General features: G+C 38.2%; 1 protein-coding gene across 1 annotated transcript in view; it reads right to left on the reverse strand.

Annotated features, from left to right (window-relative positions):
* Positions 1 to 23,811, reverse strand: part of LOC128605044 (CUB and sushi domain-containing protein 1-like) — a 180,029-nt gene that overhangs the window by 140,264 nt on the left and 15,954 nt on the right. The window contains exons 6-10 of the mRNA XM_053620155.1: positions 22,299 to 22,380; positions 20,931 to 21,055; positions 11,641 to 11,762; positions 3,655 to 3,758; positions 3,334 to 3,446 (exon numbers count right to left, since the gene is read on the reverse strand). Of these exons, the coding sequence (XP_053476130.1) occupies positions 3,334 to 3,446; positions 3,655 to 3,758; positions 11,641 to 11,762; positions 20,931 to 21,055; positions 22,299 to 22,380 (546 nt within the window). The remainder of the gene's footprint in view (positions 1 to 3,333; positions 3,447 to 3,654; positions 3,759 to 11,640; positions 11,763 to 20,930; positions 21,056 to 22,298; positions 22,381 to 23,811) is intronic.

Consider the following 23,811-nt stretch of genomic DNA (forward strand, 5'->3'; position numbering starts at 1 on the left):
TTAGTTTATGTAAACCTTCTGCTATACAAGTCCCTGTGAATGAGCTTGTTACCATAGAAATCATAAGGACCGAGCGAATTAATATACACTTCATCATCATCTGCATTAGCATTTACACTCTCAGAGCTGTTATAGGAAATTCATCTTCACCTTCAGATGTGAGAATTCTACAGTGCTGTGGTACAAGTTATGATGCTCTTCAGGCAATAATGATGCTTTTGGGGAACTTTCTGGATTGTTGGTGTTTAGAGTTTGAAAAAGCCCAAATCATCTAATCATATACACTAATCATGACACTTGTGATTGCAAAAGACCAATAAAAATAAATTATACTGAGAAAGTGACAGCACAATCTATTTTAATTACATGAAAACACATATCCATGCATATACAGATGCATACGTAATCTCAGATGCATCATTTCAGAAAGGCAAAGGACAGCAGCCAATCATGCGGGCTTCACAAAAATCTCAGGGAACATGGAAATGACCAGATGGTTTGAACATCTGCGAAGCCAGGCTCTGTATGTGTGTGTGTGCTGCATCTTTTAGTAGACCCAACGTTTCAGTTTCATGTGTGCCCTGGTGTTAATTGTTTAGTTCTAGCTCATCTCTTTCGTGGTACACTTTATCACCCACCAGTCCCATACTGTTCATCCTACCCGACTGGTATATTTGTAAACAAATAATGCTGAATTGATCTGAATTTAATGCCATTTCAAATACACTCCCCTCATTAACTCTGCTCTGGCTGACACCAGAAGTTAAAAATAAAAACCTCCTTTAAAAATAACTTGATATGTATTTGAGCATAAGGGCTACAGAGTCTCGAAGCAAAATGTCCAGCTGATCGTCCCTGGCGAGACTATTGTCAAATATGCCAACGTGACTAGGAGCACAAGTGTGAAATTGGGTTTACACAAAGTTAATTGGGTTTGTGTCATTGTGCTGTGCCTTTATCAGACAGTGAGAATTGCTCGATTGTGAGGTTACAGTTTTGGGTGAGGAGTGCACAAGTAACTGGGGATTTAATTTGACACTAGCATCTGAACGGAAGAAAAAAAATGGACGGTTCAAACGTTAAAAAAACCCACAACCTTTCATTAAACATTAATACTATTGCTAAATGTAATATTCTAATACTGTACTATTACCTTATTCCACAGTGTAACTCCACATACCCAATATAAAACTTTATAAGTAATATACTTTCTGAAGAAGTTTGAGTCACTCGGTCCGTTGTTTCCACAAAACACTGACTTAGTCTGACCATCTGAGGCTGTGCAAAACATGCTGGATTGGCAACTTGGCAAATGTTTATAAAAAAAAAAAAAAAACCAGATGCCTCGGTTTAATACCAGGTTTCCTTTAATGCTATTTTCACACGCACTGAAGGCCAGGTAGTGCATTTCATTCAAGCATTTCAAGCATGTCTGCGCTGCACATATGCTACTCCATTTGTTTTCAATTTGCACGCTTCTGGCGAAGCTGGCGTGACTCAACTGCTTTGGTCGACCGAGCCATTTTGTTAGGGGATGAAAAAAGCTGTACAATTCAAATGCTGTAAAAAAAAAAAAGAAAGAAAGAAAGAAAGAAAGAAAGAAAGAAAAATGTTGAAACATGTTACATGCAGGTAACAGGAAAGTTCATCAATAACAACATTCTTCACAAGGAGCATATAACGTACTAGGGATGTAAACAAATATGTATATTATTATTCAGATAAATGTGTTCAACAGATACATATAGAAGACACCTTTTTTTTTTTTTTCCCCTCCATGGGGCATCTGGTCGAGACTAGAAGTGTGCATCAGGACCGGGATCCTTCAGGACGAATTTTAAAAAAAAAGGTTGCACGAGTGAGACGTTAGATAGCAGTCAAAGAAAGACAACGTTTATTAATGTGGTTTAAATTCGGCCACTAATTTGTTTCTATTTTAGGACATTCGTTAGAACGTATCTCAGACTGGTACAAACGAAATAAAAATTGAACGAGTGATTAACAAACAAACAAAAAGTGCTGAGCACATCTCTAGTTGAGGCTTGGAATGCATCTGCATTTTGTAACCATGTGCTTTTTTACGTGAGAGAAATATTATCTTTAATGTTCAGTAACAGTTTGTGACCCAGGTACGAGCGAAATAAATAAATAAAATGGAAATGAATTAGGTCTTTACATGACGTGTGGTGAATTGAAGGTTACACCATGACTATTAATCAGAGACGTCATAGAACATTTTATTTAGCTCCGTTTATGTTTCTCCACTTTAAATAGTGGTTTTTAAAAATAGTGATTTTTTTAAAAAAACAGTGAATTAAAAAGTTCACACACTTACGCTAATAATCTTGTACTTTATAATGTTATCGAATTGATTTTAAATGAAGTGGCTTAGCTACATTAGTTATCTTGGATGGTGTAGGGTTGCAGTGAAGAGCTGATTCCCCCCCCCCCACCCTGCACTTTGTAAAAGCATTTCTGCACAGCTGCAAGCAAAGTATGTTTTCGTTTTCATCGGATCAGAAGATCAGCACAGAGTCTGATCATCCAGACCAACGTACTGTACATATTTACGGGCTGTTTTATTTATTTATTTTTATTCCCTCCATCCTGTCTGCAGACATTTATTCTTGCCTAGCCGGCACTGTTTGTTGTTGTGTGCTGCTGTGTGTTCCTCATACTGACTTTTAAGTGTAAAATATTGTATGGAAGGGTCACTTGTGTTGAAGGAAGACAGTGTACAGTTGATACTTTTACAGTGCACAGTTTGTAGCGTGCGATCATTAATCGTGAAATACGTCCGGAGCACTGTCCTTTTGTCTCGCCTGTTCACTAGTGTAGAGACATACACTAACTGTAAGTCTCATAGGATCCACACCTGGTATCCATCGTCAGTATTCAGGGATCTTTTACCAATATGAGTATGAGTATCAGGCCAATATCCAATCCCAGTACTGGTTTTGATTAATCCATCGTTTAGACCAAATATGAGAAATGACGGTACGGTCAGAGCCAGAATTCATGGACCATGAATTCTGCTGGGGATTTTTCCAATGTTTCCAGAGCATTCAGAAAGAAATTCAACCATTTTTAAATTAATAAGACAGAAAGAAAGAAAACACCTCCTGCTTTAGGCCACGCCCACTAAATCCAAACACATATATGAGTGAGTATTTGGGGCAATAAAAAGATAAAGGCACAGATAGTGGCACTGCATAAACAAACAATCTCTCTGATTCATTACATTAACATGTAAAGGTTAATCCAAGTGTGATTTAATCATTTATTTCATTATTATAACCCCCCCCCCCCCATCAGAACATAACTTTGACTAACCTTCATAAATGGCCTTGAAGCCCTGAGAGCCGATGGTGTCGTCAGACTGGAGATGCAGCCACATCTGGTTGCTCATGCTCACGATCAAATCAGGCACACTGGAGCCTGTCAGACTGGAATAAAGACATAAAAGCAGTCTTATACCATTATTTCAATAAGAATGTAGCCATAACAAAAGATTTCAACTCTGGCATTAGAAATATATTTTTGCGGTTTCGAGTGGTAATTGTATTTGGGATAAAATGAGCCATTTTACGATCACGTGCTGTAAATGTGCAAAGTCCAGTGCTTGGCATGTATATTGTGGACTTGAAAACTCACACATAGAGCACTCTTCTGGCATCACCAATCTTTCCTCCATCACCCACTGTTAATGTATCATAGGCTCTCTCAAGGTCAAACTCCTCGAAGGCCAATTTAATGACCTGCAAAAGAACAAAAAACAAACAGTCAACTGTGCACAAGTCGAAAAAAAAAAAAGTGTGTTATTCATTAAACCTCTTTCTATACATTAACCGGCCACTTTAATAGGCACACCTACTCATTCATGCAATTATCCCAATCAGCCAATCATGTGGCAGCAGAGCAATGCATGAAATCATGATGATACTTCAGTTAATGTTCACATCAAACATCAGAATTGGGGGTGGGGGTGATTTCAGGGTTGCTGGTGCCAGATGGACTGGCTTTATTTCAGAGGCTGCTGATCTCCTTTGATTTTCCTCACACAGCAGTCTCTCGGGATCACACAGAATGGTGCAAACAACAAAAAAGCATCCAGTGGTTCCGTAGGTCAGAGGAAAATACTCGGACTGGTTCAAGCTGAAAGGAAGTCTATTGCAACACAAATAACCACTCTTTACAACCGTGGTGAGCAGAAAAGACAAACATCGCCGAGGTTTGATGTAAACTGTATATTAACTGTAGCTCTTGACTTATACATCCAAAAATTTTATGCATTGTCCTGCAGCCACATGACCGACTGAACGGATAACTGCATGAACGAGCAGAAGTAAAGTGACCGGTGAGTGTATGTTTAGAGAATAATTGATGGGCTTTTTTTAAAAAAAAAAAAGAAAGAAAGAAAGAAAATGGGTAAAAATAAGACAAGTCTGACATTAACATGAACAAAGATTTATAACTTAATTTTGTCCTAATCAAAAACAAGCCACAAAAGTTCAACCATGTTTGGTGCATGGAAAAGAACAAAGCCTGGAGAAAGACAGGCAACATGAGCATTTGATGTGCGAGTTAAAAGAAAATTGCATTTTCAGAAAGATCGCTTGAAGGAGGAACACAACACAGGGGGAAAAGAAAAAAAAAAGCTTAATTAGGACAGGCCCATTATCAGCATCCTCACATTCTCTCAATTGGGCAATTAAAGAGATATTGCTCTCATTCATATTCCTTCCGCTTTTATTTTTTTTTTCGTTCAAATGTCTCTTGTGGAGCCATAACCTTAGCAGGTGGAGCAACGTACTTGGAAGAATGAAGAAAAGTAGGTAAAGTAGGAGCAGAACTCAAACTATCATCACAGATCGTCGGTTCTTATATCGTTTAAGAGAAAGTTCCGCGCCACTCGATTTGGTTCGCAAAGACTGGGAAAGCAATCGAAGGTGCTTTGAGCACAACAATAAGTGTACTTCTAATTTCCGAACGCACTCGTTCACCATTACGCCTACAGAAATGTGTCTAAATTGATCATACTTTAAACTGAATGGGCAATGATTTTGATTTAATACCCCCTCGCTGAAACTATAAAAACACACGAGTGTTATTTGTTAGCGCTACAAGTGAAAATATCGGCTGGCGCGAGGTCATGGGAGTTGAAGAAGCACAGATTTTCGATGGGGCCAGCTATGAACCTCAGAAGTACTTAATGGGCAATCTGTATAAGATGTCAGAGTGTTTAGAGGGAATTGCTTGGTGGGGCATCAAATGAGAAGTCTAAACCACAGCTCCTTAAATTATCCTGTCAAAAAGTAAAGATGCTTTTTACACAAGACTTACCCGGAGGCGAAAAACACACCATATATACGCAATCCTAACGTGACGGAACATCTAAGCGATTGTTCCTTCAACTGGCTTAACCACAACGTTTTAGACCGCTATTGATCACTTTGTTTTATACAAAACTGTTAGGCGTGACAACTGGTTTGTGCCTGGTTTGTGAGAGGACAGTCTCAAAAGCTTATTAGAGAAAAGATTGTCCAGTGCGTCACAATTCTTCCTTCAGAAAAGTCTTTCCTTGTTTACCGTTTTTGCATTTGACATCTTGTCATTTAGTCAGCCATGTTTTGCATGTTTATAGTGCTTTCGAGCAGCCGAATAGTCTTTCGTTTAGCTAACAATGCAAACATGCTAACTCCAGGGCTTAGAGTTCATAATAGTTTATTACAAAGACCAAAAAAAAAAAAAGGACAGCGACTGCACTCGTGAACGTCCTCATAAACCATCATGGGCCGAGTTAGTGTTAAAACTTGGCTTTCGAGAACAATGTTGCTTCATAGACCTCAAATGTATGTAGTTCCTTGTTCTGCTCGACTCGGTTCACTGCATACGTCATTGCTTTTCCGTGCATGAGATGCCGAGAATTAATCGTAGACTGATTACCTAACGGAGAAATTTGTGAGAAGATTTGTTTACCATTCGTAAGGTTTTACTAAGCTGGTATTTCAGGAGCCTGAGCTGTTTAGAGACCCCGCTAAGCTGCCGTAAACAATACAGCTGTAAGGTTAAAGGTAAAAGGTAAATCTATCTTAAATGGTGTTTGTCCAGTGTCAGCATTATGCATGCAAACATTTAAACATCGTTTCTTCCTTCATGCACATGGCTTTGAGGGAGAACCAGGCAAAAAGTGATGTTGGAAAGGTGGTGCGTTACATAATCTGTTTGATATGCTAAAGTTTAACACCGAGCAGCAGAGAGTTTCCGCTACCTCTCAATATCAGTATGGACGTTGTTCGAAGCAGAATAGATAGCGTTGCCAGGTGTATGGTTTTTCCACCAAATCGGTGACTAAACGATTATTTATTTATGCATTTATTTATTTTATTTTTTTTTACAGTGGCTAACATTTAATGCATCATTACTTTATATTATGCACTAGCAACCTTCCGAAGAGGTTTACTTGCAGATGTACTCCTTAATTCTGTCCTCATAACAATGCCTTTAAGTTACTGTATGAATGTATTTATCAATGAATGATGCCATTTTTGTGCTGAAGCAAATGGGGTAAATTTGCTGTCGCGTAGCTATTTTGTTCAGGCGCAAGCCAAGTGTTTTGCTTCTCTGTTCTGTTGTTATTTTTATGGCCATACATTAACGCATTACGATAACGTGGGCGGGGCAGCGCAAAAGGCGGTGTGACCTTCAAGACCCACTGGCACGTTGGGATTTTCAAACACATTTCAGTCCAAAAATGGCTTCTCTTAAGACGAACGCAGGCGTGAGACACTATTTTCGTATTCCGACTTGGTCAATGCAACGACTCGCTAAGTTCAAAAGTTATATCAATATTTATGCAGGGAACGTTATCTATATTCATGACACGCTTGCAGAGGTGCTTAAGTTGATTTGCTGGTCGACCCTTTCAGATCATTAAAACAGTGTGCAGTTCAGGTCGTCAAAGTTGACAGATTTATTTGTTCCCTATTCGTACAGTACACTATTGGTCATTTCGGATTTCCAAAAAACTAACTAGATTCAACAGACTCCGTTACACGCCAATTACACCAAACGTTTTCATGAAGGTCAGAATACCTCATTGACTGCTGTGTTTTGCAGAGAAATGAATGGCAGCCCTTTAAAAAGCATGATTGCTTGTAATATGTTCAGACAAACTCCGCACACATGTAGTGACTTGATGAGCATGCGGTTCCAGGAAAGTTTGCTCATAGCGGGAAACCATGTGCTTTGTGCGTGGGACTGCAGTGAGCAGCTTGTGGATCCTGACGTTCTGTTTCCGTGCATCATTTATCTTCTGCACATGTTCTCGTGAGTACGTCTACATCTCTGCATTAGCCTGACATCTGTATATTGCATTTTCGAACATCAGCATTTAAAATACATACATACATACATATACATATATATATATATATATATATATATATACACACACACATACATACATACATATATATATATATATATATATATATATATATATATATATATATATATATATATATATATACACATACATACATACATATATATATATATATATATATACACACACACATACATACACACACATATTATATATATACACACACACACATACATACATACATACACACACACACACACACACACACACACACTTGTATGCAGGTCTCCATTTTTGTGACACGGCTGATAAAATATAGAAGCTTGCCATTTGGAATGTCAGCTTGCCATTTAAGCATTTTTTTTTATGCAGGGAATAAGATAATATAAATAATGGAGGTTATGGAATCGCAGCATCCATTTGTAATCGCATCCATTTGTAATGATTTTTGGATGAGGCATAAAACGTGTGCTTTGTCCAGAGCTCCTCAACATTTCTTGTCAATACACACCACTCAGAAAGCTTTTTCTTTTTTTTTTTGCTCATCAGTTTTTTTTTGTTTTCTTTTGACTTCTTGTCATGTCATTAGCTAGCCACATATTTCTGTTGGCTGAAATGATCAGGGTGTTGGGCTCTCATTTCTCAAGAACAGGGAAACTGGCCATGGAGTTTTGTAGTGCACTCTATTCAAAGTGTGAATAGATGAGTACATGTTCTGCCCATCTCCTCTTCAGTATCGAACACAACAAGTACAACAAACCTCTCAACAGGATTACACTTCACCTGGGGGGGAAAAAAAAGAAGAAAAAAAAAAAGATTGCCAGTCGCATTTTACCAAACTACTATCTTTATTTTAAGTAGGAAAATTGCACTTCCATGTCTAATATGCAAGGACAATCATTTCAGGGTGTATTTTGGGGATACCGTTTTATCTAGCTAAATTAGAAAATTAGAACAAGACCTCAAATGAGCTCCAGTATGTATCCATAGAGCGCAGAATTAAATGTTCACTTAATAAAAATAATAATAAAAAACTGACATTATTTAATAAAGTATCACGCATTACTAAACAGATGTATTAACAATTAACTACCGATAATAATGAAAATTAACATCGTTACTTTCTGTATTACTAAGCATGCCATAAGATTTTATGTATTAGTATTAATAAATGTAAAAGCAGCTAAGTGCTCCTTAACAATGATGTCTACGATACTGATTTGCATATTGGATTTATCTTGACTAAAGCCTTAATTTATTCAGTAGTAAATAAACGTCTTACATCTGTGGCGCCAGTCCACGGTCTTCACGCATTTTCTGTTCTTTTCCGGTACCTTTTTTTTTTAATTATTATTTTAACATCTTATTCTTAAAAAAGAACCATACTGTAATAAATAATGTATGTATTCTCTTTGTACGACTTAACCGTTATTAATGAAGTACTTTTATGACACACATCCTTTCATTGACACTTCATAATTGCTTAAGTGTTTTAAGTAGTAGATAACCAGAATGCACTTCACGAACTTGATTGGCCTTTACTCAGTTATCATAATAACAGCACCTAATAAGCATTACTTAATCATATGTGTGCTGGTGTGGAAAAAACCTGTTGGATGTTGGTGAATTCCAGCAGAAGGAGAAAAAAAAAAATTCTGATCATGAGTAAAATTGGGTTTTTCCTGCCATTTTGATCTATTTTCCAATCTTGATTTGGTCATCTGCCTGCAAAGATCATACTGGGTAAAGAGCCAGTTTAACAAACACAGCAGTAAATGCAGTCAGTCTGCCCACAGATGTCAATTTCCTCACACAGTGAGGAACGTCGAGCTTTGATCGAGTTGTCGGAGAGCTATGTGCCGTAGTGAAATGGACACAAGCCAATTCAGTTCGGTTTGTAGTCAGATACTGGCTTTCAAAGCGTCTGAGATGCTCCAGCTCCACTTTGGGGATGGTATTGAAACCTATAAAGGCAATTTTCTGCTTTTACACTTTTGGACATAATCAGATTTTAAAATACCAGAACTTAATAATATAATATATTTCAGTTTTTATACTAATATATATATATATATATATATATATATATATATATATATATATATATATATATATATATATATAGACACACAGTATGACATATACACTCACCGAGCACTTTATTAGGAACACTATACTAATATTGGGTAGGGTCTCCATTTGCTTTCAAAACAGCTTCAATTCTTCGTGGCATGGATTCCACAAGATGTTGGAAACATTCCTTTGAGATTCTGGTCCATGTTGACATGATTGCAACACGCAATTCCTGCAGATTTTTCAGGTGCACTTTCATGCTGCGATTCTCCCGTTCTCTTCACATCCCGATGGCTCATCGTCATGTTCATGAAACCAGTTTGAGATGACTTTTGCTTTGTTACGTGGTGCATTATTATGTTGGAAGTAGCCATTAGATGATGGGTAAGTTGTGGTCATGAAGGGATGCACACGGTCAGCAACAATACTCAAACAGACTGCGGCATTCAAGCAGTGATTGACTGGTGAAACCTCCACCAGCCTGCACTACAGACACAAGGCACATCGGGTCCATGGAGTCATGCTCTTGACGCTAAATTCTGACCCTACCATCTGTGTGCCTCAACAGAAATCGAGACTCATCAGACCAGGCTACGTTTTCCAAGTGCCCACTGCAGCCTCAGTTTCTGTTCTTGTCTGACGGAAGTGGAACCCGACGTGGTCTTCTGCTGTTGTAGCCCTTCTGCCTCAATGTTCAATGTGTTGTGGATTCTGAGACGCGTTTCTGCTCACCACAATTGCACAGAGTGGTTATATGATTTACTGTACTCTTTCCGTCAGCTCGAACCAGTCTGGCCATTCTCCGTTGACCTTTCTCATCAGCAAGGCGTTTCCATCCACAGAACTGCCTCTCACTGGATGTTTTTTCTTTATCGCACCATTCTGAGTAAACTCTAGAGACTTTGTGTGAAAATCCCAGGAGAACATCCAAAATTGATCAAAACATCACCTTGGTTTAAAAATTCATGAATGCATAAGAGTGAAAAGGAACTCACTAATATGTTAAGCAACCTATAAGAAGTTATCCATAAATAAACATTTACTAATACACCTTGCAAATATGAAAAATAAGCTGCTTAGTCAGAAATTAAGGCATCACATAGCGCAATAATTAGTAATTAATTATACCCAATGCTTACGCATCATTCTTATGCATGTATGAAGTGTTACCAAAGGGATAGACAGTGGGTTCTGAGACCATATTGAAAATCTGGGATGAATTAGAATTTTTATTTAGTACTGAAGCATGTGTTCAGATGACAAGCCAATGGATTTGATCCAACATGGACCATCGAGTTCTACACAAACTTGTGGATCGTCATTAAAGCAAAAAGGGGACAAACCAAATACACCAAACCAGACTTTTGGACGCGACTGTATGTTTTACACTGGATACAGTGATTAATAATTATGGTTTATACGTGGTTAAATAATGAACCATTTCTATAACTGAGACCTGGCTATTCAAATTCAAGTAACACTAGCTTTGTGTGCAATCAAATACGTTAGACAAATAAATACATTAATGGTTCGTGTGGTGTGCGTATATTCAAAATAACAAACAGAAATAGCACGAAGACCATGGATTGTGTCCACAGGTGACGGACAATAATTAAAGCTAGTCAGGAATAAATTCTAAAATAAATATATAAATAATGCTATAAAAAAAAAAAAAAGCTTTCGCACTAATGCCGTACATCATGAGGTGAGCAGGTTCAGTTACATAAGGTAATTTACGAACAAACAAGACTCGCATTAAATCACTTCAGCATCTGTGCCCGAGTATACACAGAAATTATGTAAGCAAAACGCCTCGAATGTACATAAGGAATATATTATTTCGATAAATGTCTAAGGGTAAGGTATCTGTGAAGCGCTAAATTCATAACGAGTCTGCTGACTGATACAGAGCTACGGATCAGGCACAACATTATTCAGTCCCCGAGAAAGAAGTGACAGCCATAATGTAGGCATAATGGCAAGAGGTATTATTTATTTTGCAATACAATATAGGTTGAAGGCTATGCAGATGGGCTCCTGGATACACAGCCTCATATTTCTCGCATTATGTCCAAAACAAGATCTGTTGGGTTCACAGAGGAAAATATATCCCTTATATCGTAATCTGATAATCATTCACGGCACACTTTAAACGGGAAACCAGAATAATCCAGACTGACCTTCTCAGGATCCAGTGCTGTGATGACCCACACGCAGTGGGCATTGTTCTCGTACTGGACAGGGTAGTTCGGAGAGGTGATTACACCTTTGGGACCTCGCAGGTTCGAGCCACATGTTCTTGCTGTGGAGGTGGCAAAGAAATAAAGAAAACAAGAAAATTAAGCAATTAAGGTAGGATCAAATTTTGATTTCATAGTATAATTAAGGGAGCTAAATGCACTATTTTAAGGGCAAATGAATGACTACTGTACATTTGTTAAGATACAAAAGTAACACACCACACACTCTGGAAGCGGAGCAAAGTTCTATTTCGGGTTCAGATTCATTAAATTTTTTTTTTTTTAATTTAAAAAAATAGCCACAACTTCTAATAAATAATAATAACTAAATCTAATAAATATCAGTTTCAATAAATGCAGTACAACACAACACAAAACAATTCAAAGTAACCTATCAATATCACATTGTTATGAGAACAAATATCAGTAGAAATGAATTCATATCAGTTAAAAGCCTTGGCAAAAAGGAGAAGTGGTGTCTTTTTGTGTGACGCAAAGAAGTACACATTGCCTATTGTTCTGTAAGGAGTACTAACAGTTTCACTGAGAAGGTAAAAGTACACTATGGCCAAAAGTATGAGGACATCTGACCATTAGACCCAAATATGGGCCTTCCCCAAACTGATGGAACTGTTGGAGGTTATTACGACAACAAAGCAGGGACTAAATCTGGAATGGGATGTTCAACAAACACACGAGTAGTCAGGTGTCCACAAACATATGACCATAGAGTGTACACGGAAAGAAAGTACGAATGTACTGAATACAAATACGTTATTCAGAATAAACACATGATGTATTATGTAACAGATAGTCTATGACTAGGTGACTAGGAAGAGCACGATCCCCCCCCCACCCCTTTTGAAAGCTTTCCAGAAAGATTTGCAAGGCATTTGCTTGAGACTAGAGATGTGCATTGGCACTGGGATCCTGAGGGATGCAAGAAATAAATTGCACCAGGGGGAAAAACAAAATGTTCATTAATATGAACATACTGCATTCATTTATTCATCCTTAGTAATCGCTTGGTCAGTGTTGTGCTGGATTAAATTAGGCTACTAATTTTTCATATGTTGGGAAATAAACCCAACTAAAACCCGTTAGAAAATATTGCAGGCAGGTACAAACATTGTGGGATTAAAAAGACAGTCCCAAGTAGATCCATTATGAATTGGAGTAATATAGCTAGGTCTGTTAGAACCAGAATTCACACTATGCTGGTACTTCCTTCCTCGTTCCCCCGTCCTCACACAGAGGTTTAAGCCACGCCTACTTCAAGATTAAATTAGGCTATTAACAGATGGCATTGTGTTACACCCCTATAGTGAAGACAGGAATTTCTGCAGAACAGTGAATGTATAAATTGCTTTCAACTCAGAAGTCCTTTAAACATATAACACCCTCTAGCACCGCACACTAACACAGTTAACTAGTCCTCATGTCCACTGTGATTTCTTTACACTAATCAATAAATGAACAAAACATCAGCTTTTTACTCTTTTAGTAATAAATATGTCTCGAATTAGTTTAAGTCACGTCTCAGTATTAGTGTCCGCCACTGCTGATATATCACAGAGATTCTTTTTCCTCCAACATTTCTTCTTATATGTCTCTCCTATTCTGTAGAGCGGTATTAACTGTTCTTTGTGTTTAGTCAGGGATTATCTTTGACAACAGCCTGCCTTCTTTACTGTCTGATCCTCAGTGGGACAACACCATGGCTTTGGAAATGTGGTTTGAGGACATTCTGAACGTACTGTGAAAATAAAGCGGAATATGAAAGAATGAAGAAAAAAAAAAGGTCAAGGAAAATCGAAATAAGGCAACATATTTAAATTTGATATATAATTGTGAATTTTTTTTTGTAACTAATTCATCAGTATTAAAAATATAGCCTCCCTCTTGCCTGCATATTCGTAAACCGATCTTACACACGTCTCTAAAAACAGAATGTTTGCTAATTAAGCGTCAGCCAGCGTGCTGAACGAGCAGTCGAAAGGAGCTCATTCCTCATTTACAGGTCTGGAGCCTGCTCTATAATTACGTCTACATAATCTCTTGAGATCACCAGGAATTCTGGACGAATCATTAAATGATGAGGCTAAAGAGTTTAATTTTCCGTTTTATACATGCAGCCTTCAGCTTAACCTTGGAAAACTATTAAGTGTTACCTTTAAAGAGGCTACTTGGTGAAACCGTGGCAAATAAAGTATCTGGATCAATCAAAAATATGTAAAATTGCACAAAATAACAGTATATAAATGTCAAATACTATATCTAGAGGGTTAAAATATGAACTATTTCATTTTAATGAATGTCTTCAGGGAGCCTGTGTCCTCTTTGCCTTTCAAGACAGTCCAGGTTTCAGCTTCAACCTTACATGCAAGTGTTTTTCTTGAATGCATTAATTATGAATTATTACATAATACTAATCTTTTTTATCATGTAATTGTAATAGTCATTTAGCGCATCGGAAGCAGCGCTATGACCGATTTATATTCCCAGGTTGCTTCAGCAAAACAAAGTCAGCACAGCATTGAACAACGCATGAAAGAAAGAATGAAAGAAAACAGTTATATTACCGATATACATGAATTTTTCATTCAGATGCTATCTTGTCATTTGTATCATTTCATTCTGTGATGCTTACAATACTTGAGACAAACAAGAGGAAATGGACACTCATTTTTACTAAATAGATTGCTGACTGTTACAGAAAATTGCCCTCTCTCCTGCAACACATAAGCGAAATCCAACAACCTGGAGATACATTTTAGAGACAGGAAATAAAATGCTTTTTAGTTATTTTTTTTTTATTTTTTTAAAAAGAAAGAAAGAAAAGTGAAGCCGTACCAAGCAGAAAAAAAGGTTAGGCAAATACTTACAGGGAAATTTCCCCCTCTAAAGCCATGTATTTACTTTTAAGCTGAATTGGTGCAAATGCAAGAAAAAAAAGCATAAGATCATAGCATTCTTTATCCCAGGCAATTACAGATAAGCAGGGCAAGTGGAAAAAAATAAAATAAAATAGAGAGAGAGAGATGTAGGGTTAGAATGCTGTAGCAATGTCCAATCAAATCAGCTTCTTTCATTCTTTTTATAAACCAAGTGGGAGTGTGGCAAGTGGCATTGTAACCAACATAGATTTAGTATTTTGCACGCTTACTGCACCAATTCATTTAGCTTTGTTGTTAACAGTGTAGCCTAAAAATAAGAATTGTAGCTGGAAATTTAATTTGTGTCCTACATAAGGCTGTTAATTCCCAGCTCATTCCATCATGGTGATCTAGGAAGCGCTATTAGGGGTCTTTCCTGCCAGCTGTCATCAGAATGCGTAATTCCTCATCCCAATGAATAACGGAACAGATTTCATTCATAAGTGAATTGCATCCCGTACTCACCAAATCTCACCACTTGGCTGTTGTGAATGTCTCTCTGAGGTTGTTTTCTGCACCTTGTTACTGTATGTCTGATGTCCAACTCCTGTTTATATGATGTGAGTTACTCTGTCTATTTACACAGATGAGCCAAAACATTATGACCACCTGCCTAATATGCTGTTGGTCTTCTGTGTGCTGCCAAAACAGCTCCGACCCGCTGAGGCCTGGACTCTACAAGGCCTCCGAAGGAGCAATGTGGTACCTGGCACCAAGACGTTAACAGCACGTCCCGCAGATTGTGATGTGGAGCTGCTGCAGTTTGGACTTCCTGATCCAGCACATCCCAAAGATGCTCAGTCAAATTAAGATTGAGGGAATTTGTAGGCCAGGGCAACACCTCGAACTCTTCGTCATGGTCCTCAAACCATTCTTGAGCAACGTGTGCATCATAGCAGGGCGCATTATCCTGCTGAAACAAGCCACTGACATTGAGGAATACTATTTGTTAAGGGGTGTTCCTGGTTCACAACAATGTTTAGGTACGTAGCACGTTTCAAATTGACGTCCACGTGAATTCCCAGACCTAGGGTTTCCCAGCATCACACTCCCTCCACCAGTTTGTCTTCTTTCCATAGTGCATCTTGGTGTCATCATAGGTACTCACTACTGCTGACCGGGAGCACCTCACAAGCCTTGCCGTTTTGGAAATGCTCCGATCCGGTCATCCGGCCATAACGATTTGGTCCTTGTCAAAGTCTTCATTACTGTCCATTTCTCATGCATCCAACACTTTGACTGAGAACTCACTGTATGCTTACCATTTAATATACCCCAGACCTTCATATGCACCATGAGACAATCATGTTTTGCTTCATCTGTGAGTGGTTGTAATATTTTGGCTCATTTGTGCATTATTTCTACACAATGTCTTTCCATTGTACCTTCTGCTGCTGTAGCACCCAAATTTCCCCTTAGGGATCAATCAAATACATCTGCCTAGCTATATCTATTTATATAATCCAAGTGCAGTTTGAAGTGTTCTTTGCTGCACAAATAAAACAGCCTAAAAATACAGATGTCTTGAAACTATTTTTTTTTTTTGTGCATTAACCATGAATACCATGACTAGACAACTTTTTTTTTTTAAATGAAAGGTTAAATAGTAAAAATGAGAACCCCCTGCCCAAACTCCATCAGGTTCTGGCCTAGGAGTCTTCTACTACATGGTCATCTTAGGCATTGAGCCATCACAAACACTCACAGCAACAGGATCGTACAGGGGGAAAAAAGTGTGTGTGTGTATATATATATATATATATATATATATATATATATATATATATATATATATATATATATATATATATATATATATATATATGTGTGTGTGTGTGTGTGTGTGTGTTAAAGAAAACTTTAAAATATTAGCATGCATTACTCAAATCTCTGTTTCTGCATCCTCCGCTTACATTTGAGCTCTTTCCTCAAACCACCGCTTACAAATTAACCACCAGATATGTTTGCCAAAGTAAGCAAAAGTTTAATTAAACTTTTGCATTTAAATGAGGTTTCTGTCCAGGTTAGTGTATTTGTGAGATGCAAAGAGAGGCACAGTGGGTAGGCACTCAAAATGACACAGCATAATTAAAGCAAACATCATGTGTAATTAATTTGTTAGACGGATGCTTGGGAAAAACTGAATATGAAGGGAAAAAACAAAACAATTGATTCTTGGGCAAAAATCTAAATCTAAATGCTTTTGAGAATGCTTCAGTTTAGAAATGAAGCATACGTTGATAGTAACTGGTTAAGATTAGACCTTATATTTGGTAAATTTTGTTTATTTTGGAGTATTACAATGGACTGCTTTACAGGTACTAACTGGTTATCTGGAATGATGTCCAAATTCCATTGAACCTAAATGCAGAGGTGGGTAGTAACGTGCTACATTTACTTCCTTACATTTACTTGAGTAACTTTTTGAAATAAATGTACTTTTAAGAATAGTTTAACTGGCCATACATATACTCTTAATCAAGTTCATTTTTAATCACAGAAATGTACTTTTACTTCACTACATTCGGTGGCGTACCTCCGTTAATGTCAGGGTGTGATCACGGGGGGTGTGTGTGTGTGTATGGGGGACATTACGGGGGAGGGGGTGTGTAGGAACCCCCTAAATAAGGCTTGATCCCCCGGAAGGATGTCAAACAAGATGTGTGTCTCGGGGGGGTCTTAAATTTTTCACATACTACCAAGTTTTAATAGTGAAAAATAGCTCTGAAAAGAAAACGCAGTATAAATTTGCCCACCCCTAAAATGGGTCATACTATTGTCAATGCATGAGCGCATACAGTAGTCTAAACATGGGAAATACTGCGTGATGGCTCGCTTCATCAACCGAAATGCAACAGAGATCGTACAGGAGATACCAGAAGTGTGTGAAAGAAACTTTTTCTGGGAAAATAAATGTCCTAATCTAAATAGCTCACAAAGTCTTGAGTGTGAATGAAGCAAGCTGATTATATACTGTTAATTAAAACAGCATACAGCTCTGAGGTCTAATTTACAACCTCGAAAATATCAATTAGACCGTCTCCCGCATGGAAGTTATGTCTTTTACTATAGTGACAGTAATCTACATGTGCGCACAGATTCTCTCATAATCATCCACTCAGCAGTGAAATGATTAGGAATCACATAATGAGATATACAAAAACCTCACAACTCACAAATGTCCATTTTATCAGTGTATTGTTTAGGTTTGTAATAAATTGAAACTTAATGCATTGACCTTTTCACATATAAATAACAGAGACCTTATTTGCACTCAGATGTCATGAGTAAGAGTAAGGGAACAGACATAAGGCGGTTTTTTTACTGGCAAGAAAAGACAAGTTAGTTAAAGAGTAGTTTAGAACGTACATGCTGCTTTTTAAGGCATTCGTGGCACTATTCATCACATAAAGCTGAACAGCACTGTATGAATTATAGCATTTAAAGTATTTGTGTGTGTGTGTGTGTGTGCTGTTTTAAGGATACAGCACAGTGATTCACTGACGCACTCATCTGCATTACACAAACTAGTTAATCTCCACCCCCCCCCGAAAGTCAATGTATAATTCACACACTATTCAGAAGCGAACCGCTCCAGAGTTCGTTTGCAATCCCGATTGTTTGGGGGCGGATCCAAGCGCAATTGCCATGTTCATATACTGTATGTCTAAACGAACCGAACCAAGGGAGAAAACACACCAGGTAACTAGTAAATGGTCTTATATGGACTTATATAGCGTTTTTTTTCCAAAGCGCTTTACACTGGTTCTCATTCACCCATTCACACACACACTCACACACCAGTGGTAGCAGAGCTGCCATGCAAGGTGCTAACTTGCCATCAGGAGCAACTCGGGGTTCAGTGTCTTGCCCAAGGACACTTCGGTATGTGGACTCACGTGGGCCGGGAATCGAACCACCAACCCTATGATTAGTGGACAACCCGCTCTACCACCTGAGCCACAGTCACACTTGAGTAGTCTTCTCATTGGATACTTTATTACTCTTACTCAAGTCATTATTAACGTCATTACTTTTACTGTTGCTTGAGTAATTATTCTTAGAAGTAGTTTTACTTCTACTTGAGCAAAAAGTTTGACTACTCAACCCACCTCTGCCTTAACGTACAATTATATCAAACCACTCAAGCTTCAAACTTAAATCTTAAATTATATTTCATGTTGTCCTGTGTGAATTCCCATAAATATCTGCTTCCAGGTCGAACTGACTATGTCATGGCATTGCGTAAAGCTGTGTAATTATTTCATTTACTTCACAAGTAAACCTGTGGAGTTTAGCTGTGTAGTGACGCACATATTTAATTAGCAACGTTTTCATATCTACAACCCGGTGACTCCGCTTTATTTATTCACTGGTACATTCCCTGATAATTTCTCTGTAATTTATTTAAATGAACGTCTCATGCACAAACAAACAAAAACCGTACACAGCTAGATGTTATATTACGAACAGAATAATTGGCACCAATTTCCCCTCTCGATGTGTGGCGCCCAGAGCCGTGAGATCTGCCTTCGCTCGTTTAGTTCTTCCTGTGCTTTTGTTTAGATTTCAAATGTGGCTTATGTTTTGGTTTTAGTCCCTATCTTATTATTGGTTAATTATCCTGTGTTCAGCTGTTCGGTGTTGCAGTTCGATTAGTTTGTCTATTTCTATCTCTTTTTTTTACCCCCCCTTTGTCTCACCACAAACATTTGTCGAGTGCATTTGTGCATTGCTAAGCCTTATTTATTCTGGTTTTCCGAGTCTTGCGCGTTTCCGTTCTCGATTATGGATTCCTCTCGTTTGATGCCGCCTTCCTGTTTTTTGACCCAAGCTATGGACACTGATTATGATTATTATTTCGGATTGCTGTAATAAAGACCATGCCGAGTTTACACACTTGTGTCCTGCCTTCATGAATCAGACGTTACAGTTCAAGTGTCATATCACTTATGCAGCACATGCATGTAGCTGTTTTATAGCTACAGCCGTGCTTGATAAAGAGGACCTAATTAAGCAAATGAGACAAAAATGGTAAATTTGGTCATTTATTTATTGAGGAAAATGATCCAATATTACATAGCTGTGAGTGGCAAAAGTATGTGAACCTTTGCTTTCAGTGTCTAGTGTGACCCCCTTGTGCAGAAATAACTGCAACTAAACGTTTCCGGTGACTGTTGATCAGTCCTGCTCATTCCTCAGTACAGAACAGTTACAACTCTGGGATATTGAGAATTTGAAGGTATAATTCAGAATTCATTGTACCATCAATGATGGTAAGCCCTTCTGACCCAGGTGCAGCTAAACAGGACCAATCCATGTTACTACCACCACCATGTTTCACAGATTGGATAAGGATCTTATACTGGAATGCGTAAGACTTCTCATTTGAACCAAAAAGTCTCATCCATCCTCAAAACATTTTCCCAACAGTCTTCTGGCTTGTCCACGTGATCTTTAGCAAACTGCAAAGGGGCAGAAATTTTATTTTTGCAGAGCAAAATTTCTTTCCCCTTGCAACCCTGCCATGCACACCACTGTTGTTCAGTGTTCTCCTGATGGTGGTCTCATGAACATTAACCAATGTGAGAGACGCCTTTAGTTGGTTAGACGTTACCCTGGGTTCCTTTGTGACCTCGTGGACTATTAAGCGTCTTGCTCTTGGAGTGATCTTTATCGGTCGACCACTCCTGGAGAGGGTAACAATGGTCATGGATTTCCTTCATTTGTACACAGTCTCCCTGACTGTGGATTACTGAAGTCCAAACTCTTTAGAGATGGTTTTGTAACCTTTTCCAGCCTGATGAGCATCAACAGCTCTTTTTCTGAGGTGAGGTCCTCAGTAATCTCCTTTGTTCGTACCATGATACACTTCCACAAACGGGTGTTGTGAAGATCAGACTCTGATAGATCCTTGTTCTTTAAATCCTTAAAACCAGGCGCTCACTCACACCTGCTAGTCGTCCCCTTGATTCAAACCCCTGACTTTTTTCTCTCATTTGTTTAATTGTTTAATTTCTCTTTGTCTACCTTTAGGACTTGTGTGAAAATCTGATGATGTTTTAGGTCATATTTATGCAGATATATAGACATTTCTTAAAGAGTTCCCAAACTTTAATGCACCACTGTAGGTCATACAGTATGTACCTCTCTGATGCCAAATGCTTCCAGAGCTAAAACAGTGGATTGCACTGCATTGTCTTTCTCCGCATTGCATGCACTGCACATCTCACTTAACAGGATCTGACAGCATCTTTACAGAAAGTGTCTGCTCAGGGCCGCATTCACACTCACTTCGACAGATCGGCCTGTGGTCACTCCAGGCGGCCAGGGTCTCCGTCACTCTCTGGCAAGTGATGCTCTTTGATCCCTGCAGCACATAGCTGTCATCACAAGAGAACTGGATGCTGGCTCCAACACTAGAATAGGTTTGGAGAGAAACAAGGTTTTTTTTATTTTTAAAAAAAAAAAAAAAAAAAAAAGCAAACAAACAAACAAAAAAAAGATGACTGTCAGAACGTGACCTGCTACACAAACCACTGTAGTTTCTCTCTTATTCGTCATATAAATAGGTGCATGCAAATCAATTCACAAAGTCCTTACATCAGCACCTGGACCTTGACTTTTCAGTCAATAAACCTACCTCACTCAATAATATCTCAAAAGTACAGCCAGTTTCATTAGAGTAGCATTAAAATAAAATCCCAAAGTTGAGTTGGCTATCAAGAAATGCTTTTTAAATAAATGCTTTTTAAATAAATTTTAGATAAATGCAACATGTATCAAAAATTAATATCATATTTTACTTGATCCAACATGATATTTGAAACTGGAATACATATTTTTTTGCCTCTCTGAAAAAATATCTGAATGCCTTATTTGATTTCACTCTTGCTCATTGACAGAAGTGGTCAAAATAATCTCAATACCTTCTCACGTATATGCGCATATGCACAAATGTTACAGAAAAATGTTTGTCGGTCAGTAAAGAAAGGAACATATTACGTAACACACCACTTTTCATACAAAAAAAACAAAACCCCATAATGAGGTCTGTTGGGTTTTACCTGCAAAAACAGATGCAGAAGTCCTCCGAAAAATTGGGCAGGTTTTCCCCCCAAGATGCCCAGTGAAACTTACCAGCTAATTTCCTCATAAAACTGTACAAATTGTACCGGAGACTCCTGATGCAGGTTTAAAAAGTAAAGGGATTTCGCAACAAATACTGACTTCGTTAGTCTTGGTTTATTACTGTTTACTACTTTTTATAGTATAGTTTTTATCTGGAAGTGTTTCATTTCATCGTTTTTCAAGGCATTTTTGCTTTACAGCATTTATTTGCATGTGTCTAAGACTTCTGCACCCGTAACCAACGCGCCAACCCGAAAACTAATGGGATGAAAACGGTTCCAGGTTAAAGACTCTTGGGCCCTGCTGTGACTTGAGTAGAATTGATACTACCCGAGCTCCACAAAGGGATCATCTCCCAGCGGAGCTTGAGACCTATTGAGCAGCTCTGACTTTTATGTCCTTAGCAGTGACGATGGAGGACCAAACTACATAATGTCAAACAGCAGGGCTGCCTCTAATTACAACCGTGCCATGAAACTCCCATTACACAGGACAAGTGCAGCAGATAAGAGGAGCAGAGGGAGCACCCACTGGAAGCTGGAGCCAATTCGTTTCCCGTTCTCTGGAATCCCTGGATCCGGACAAATGTCTGCCGTCAATCCTCCCTGGCTCACTGCATGAAAGAAAGAGAAAGGAAATGTTACATATAAAGAAGGGGGAAAAAATCAGTTCATGCAGTTTAACGAGGCAATAAAATGTTGTATGAATTTTAAACATAAGCCAGCATTCTGAAAATAAGCCCTTACAGTCAGAGTACTGAAAAAATGTTGATAGAGCAGCTTAATTTGCTTAGCAGGGCCAAGAAATATAGTGTATTAGTGATCCACGGTTTAAAAGAAGAAAAAAAAAGCACACTAAATCATTTCTTCATGTTATAACAAGATCAGGGCCATTAGTTTTAATCAAAGATAAATTTCACTCTATTGGCTATAAAATCAACCCCTAAAAGAACATAGCAGCGCGAGCCCAACTGCACTTGCTCCTGATTTCCGTTCGGTTTGCTCTTAAATGAAATGTTTCATTTGGGAAATGCTAAAATATCACACCACCTGTTCGAGTGGGAGAATGGGGACTTTTGCATGGAGCTGGGAGCAGAAGATTAAGAGGAAAGAAACAACATGAGTTCGAAGTAGTTTATGAGACTTGCAGAGGGAACTCAAAAAAAAAAAAAAAAAAACCCACCACCACCATAAAACAACAAATAGGCTGGAGGAAGGTGTCTCAGCGTGCTTTGGTGGCTATTTCCATAAAAGAGAGAAAGAGAGAGAGAGAGAGAGCTAAAGTGAATGAGTGAGGGAGTGAAACAGAGGGAGCAGAAGTAAAAGAAAAAAAAATTGAAAAGAAAGAAAATGTCATAGCACACGCCCATCACAATCTCCAGCTCTCCTGAGCCTCCGCATGTTTGTGTTCGCACCTCAGACACTACATTACTCTCTGGCATTGTCCAGGTTCATTTACCGACCAAAATCACATTAGGTCATCTCTCAGATTCTGCTTCAGGCATAGAGCACAGAAACAGCCCCCCCCATCTCTCTCTCTCTCGCTTCTTCTTCTATAGTGTTTGGAATTAAATACCGTATTATAAAACATTCTTAAAGCACCACCCCTTAAATCTAAAACATTTTATATGATGATTTCAATTAAATTTAATTTCATGCAAGAGCAATCATACTTTTTTTTTAGGGTGCTATAACAAGAGATGCTTCATCATTCTGTGCTCTTTAAACTTAGAGCGTAGAAAAGGCCTGGCCTAGAGTCATCAGTATATACTAAATGCTCCATTTTTGAAGTAAATTGGTGGATAGCCCAGGGATATGATATAAAGAGACACTATAACTAAGAGGATATATCTTTAATATATGTTACACAGTTAATTAGCAGAATTGTATTACCTGCTCAGTGCCAGGGCTCGTGTTATCATCAGTTGACTAACCCTCAGCTTTCAAGTATGAGCTTATTCATTTTTCACACCCAAGTCACATGCACAGTCCTATTCATCTGCCCAAGTCAAAGTCTGAGTCAACAGCATTGATCAAGTTCCTGG

The sequence above is a fragment of the Ictalurus furcatus genome, chromosome 3 (assembly GCF_023375685.1).
Source record: "Ictalurus furcatus strain D&B chromosome 3, Billie_1.0, whole genome shotgun sequence".
NCBI classification, from domain to species: Eukaryota; Metazoa; Chordata; class Actinopteri; order Siluriformes; family Ictaluridae; genus Ictalurus; species Ictalurus furcatus.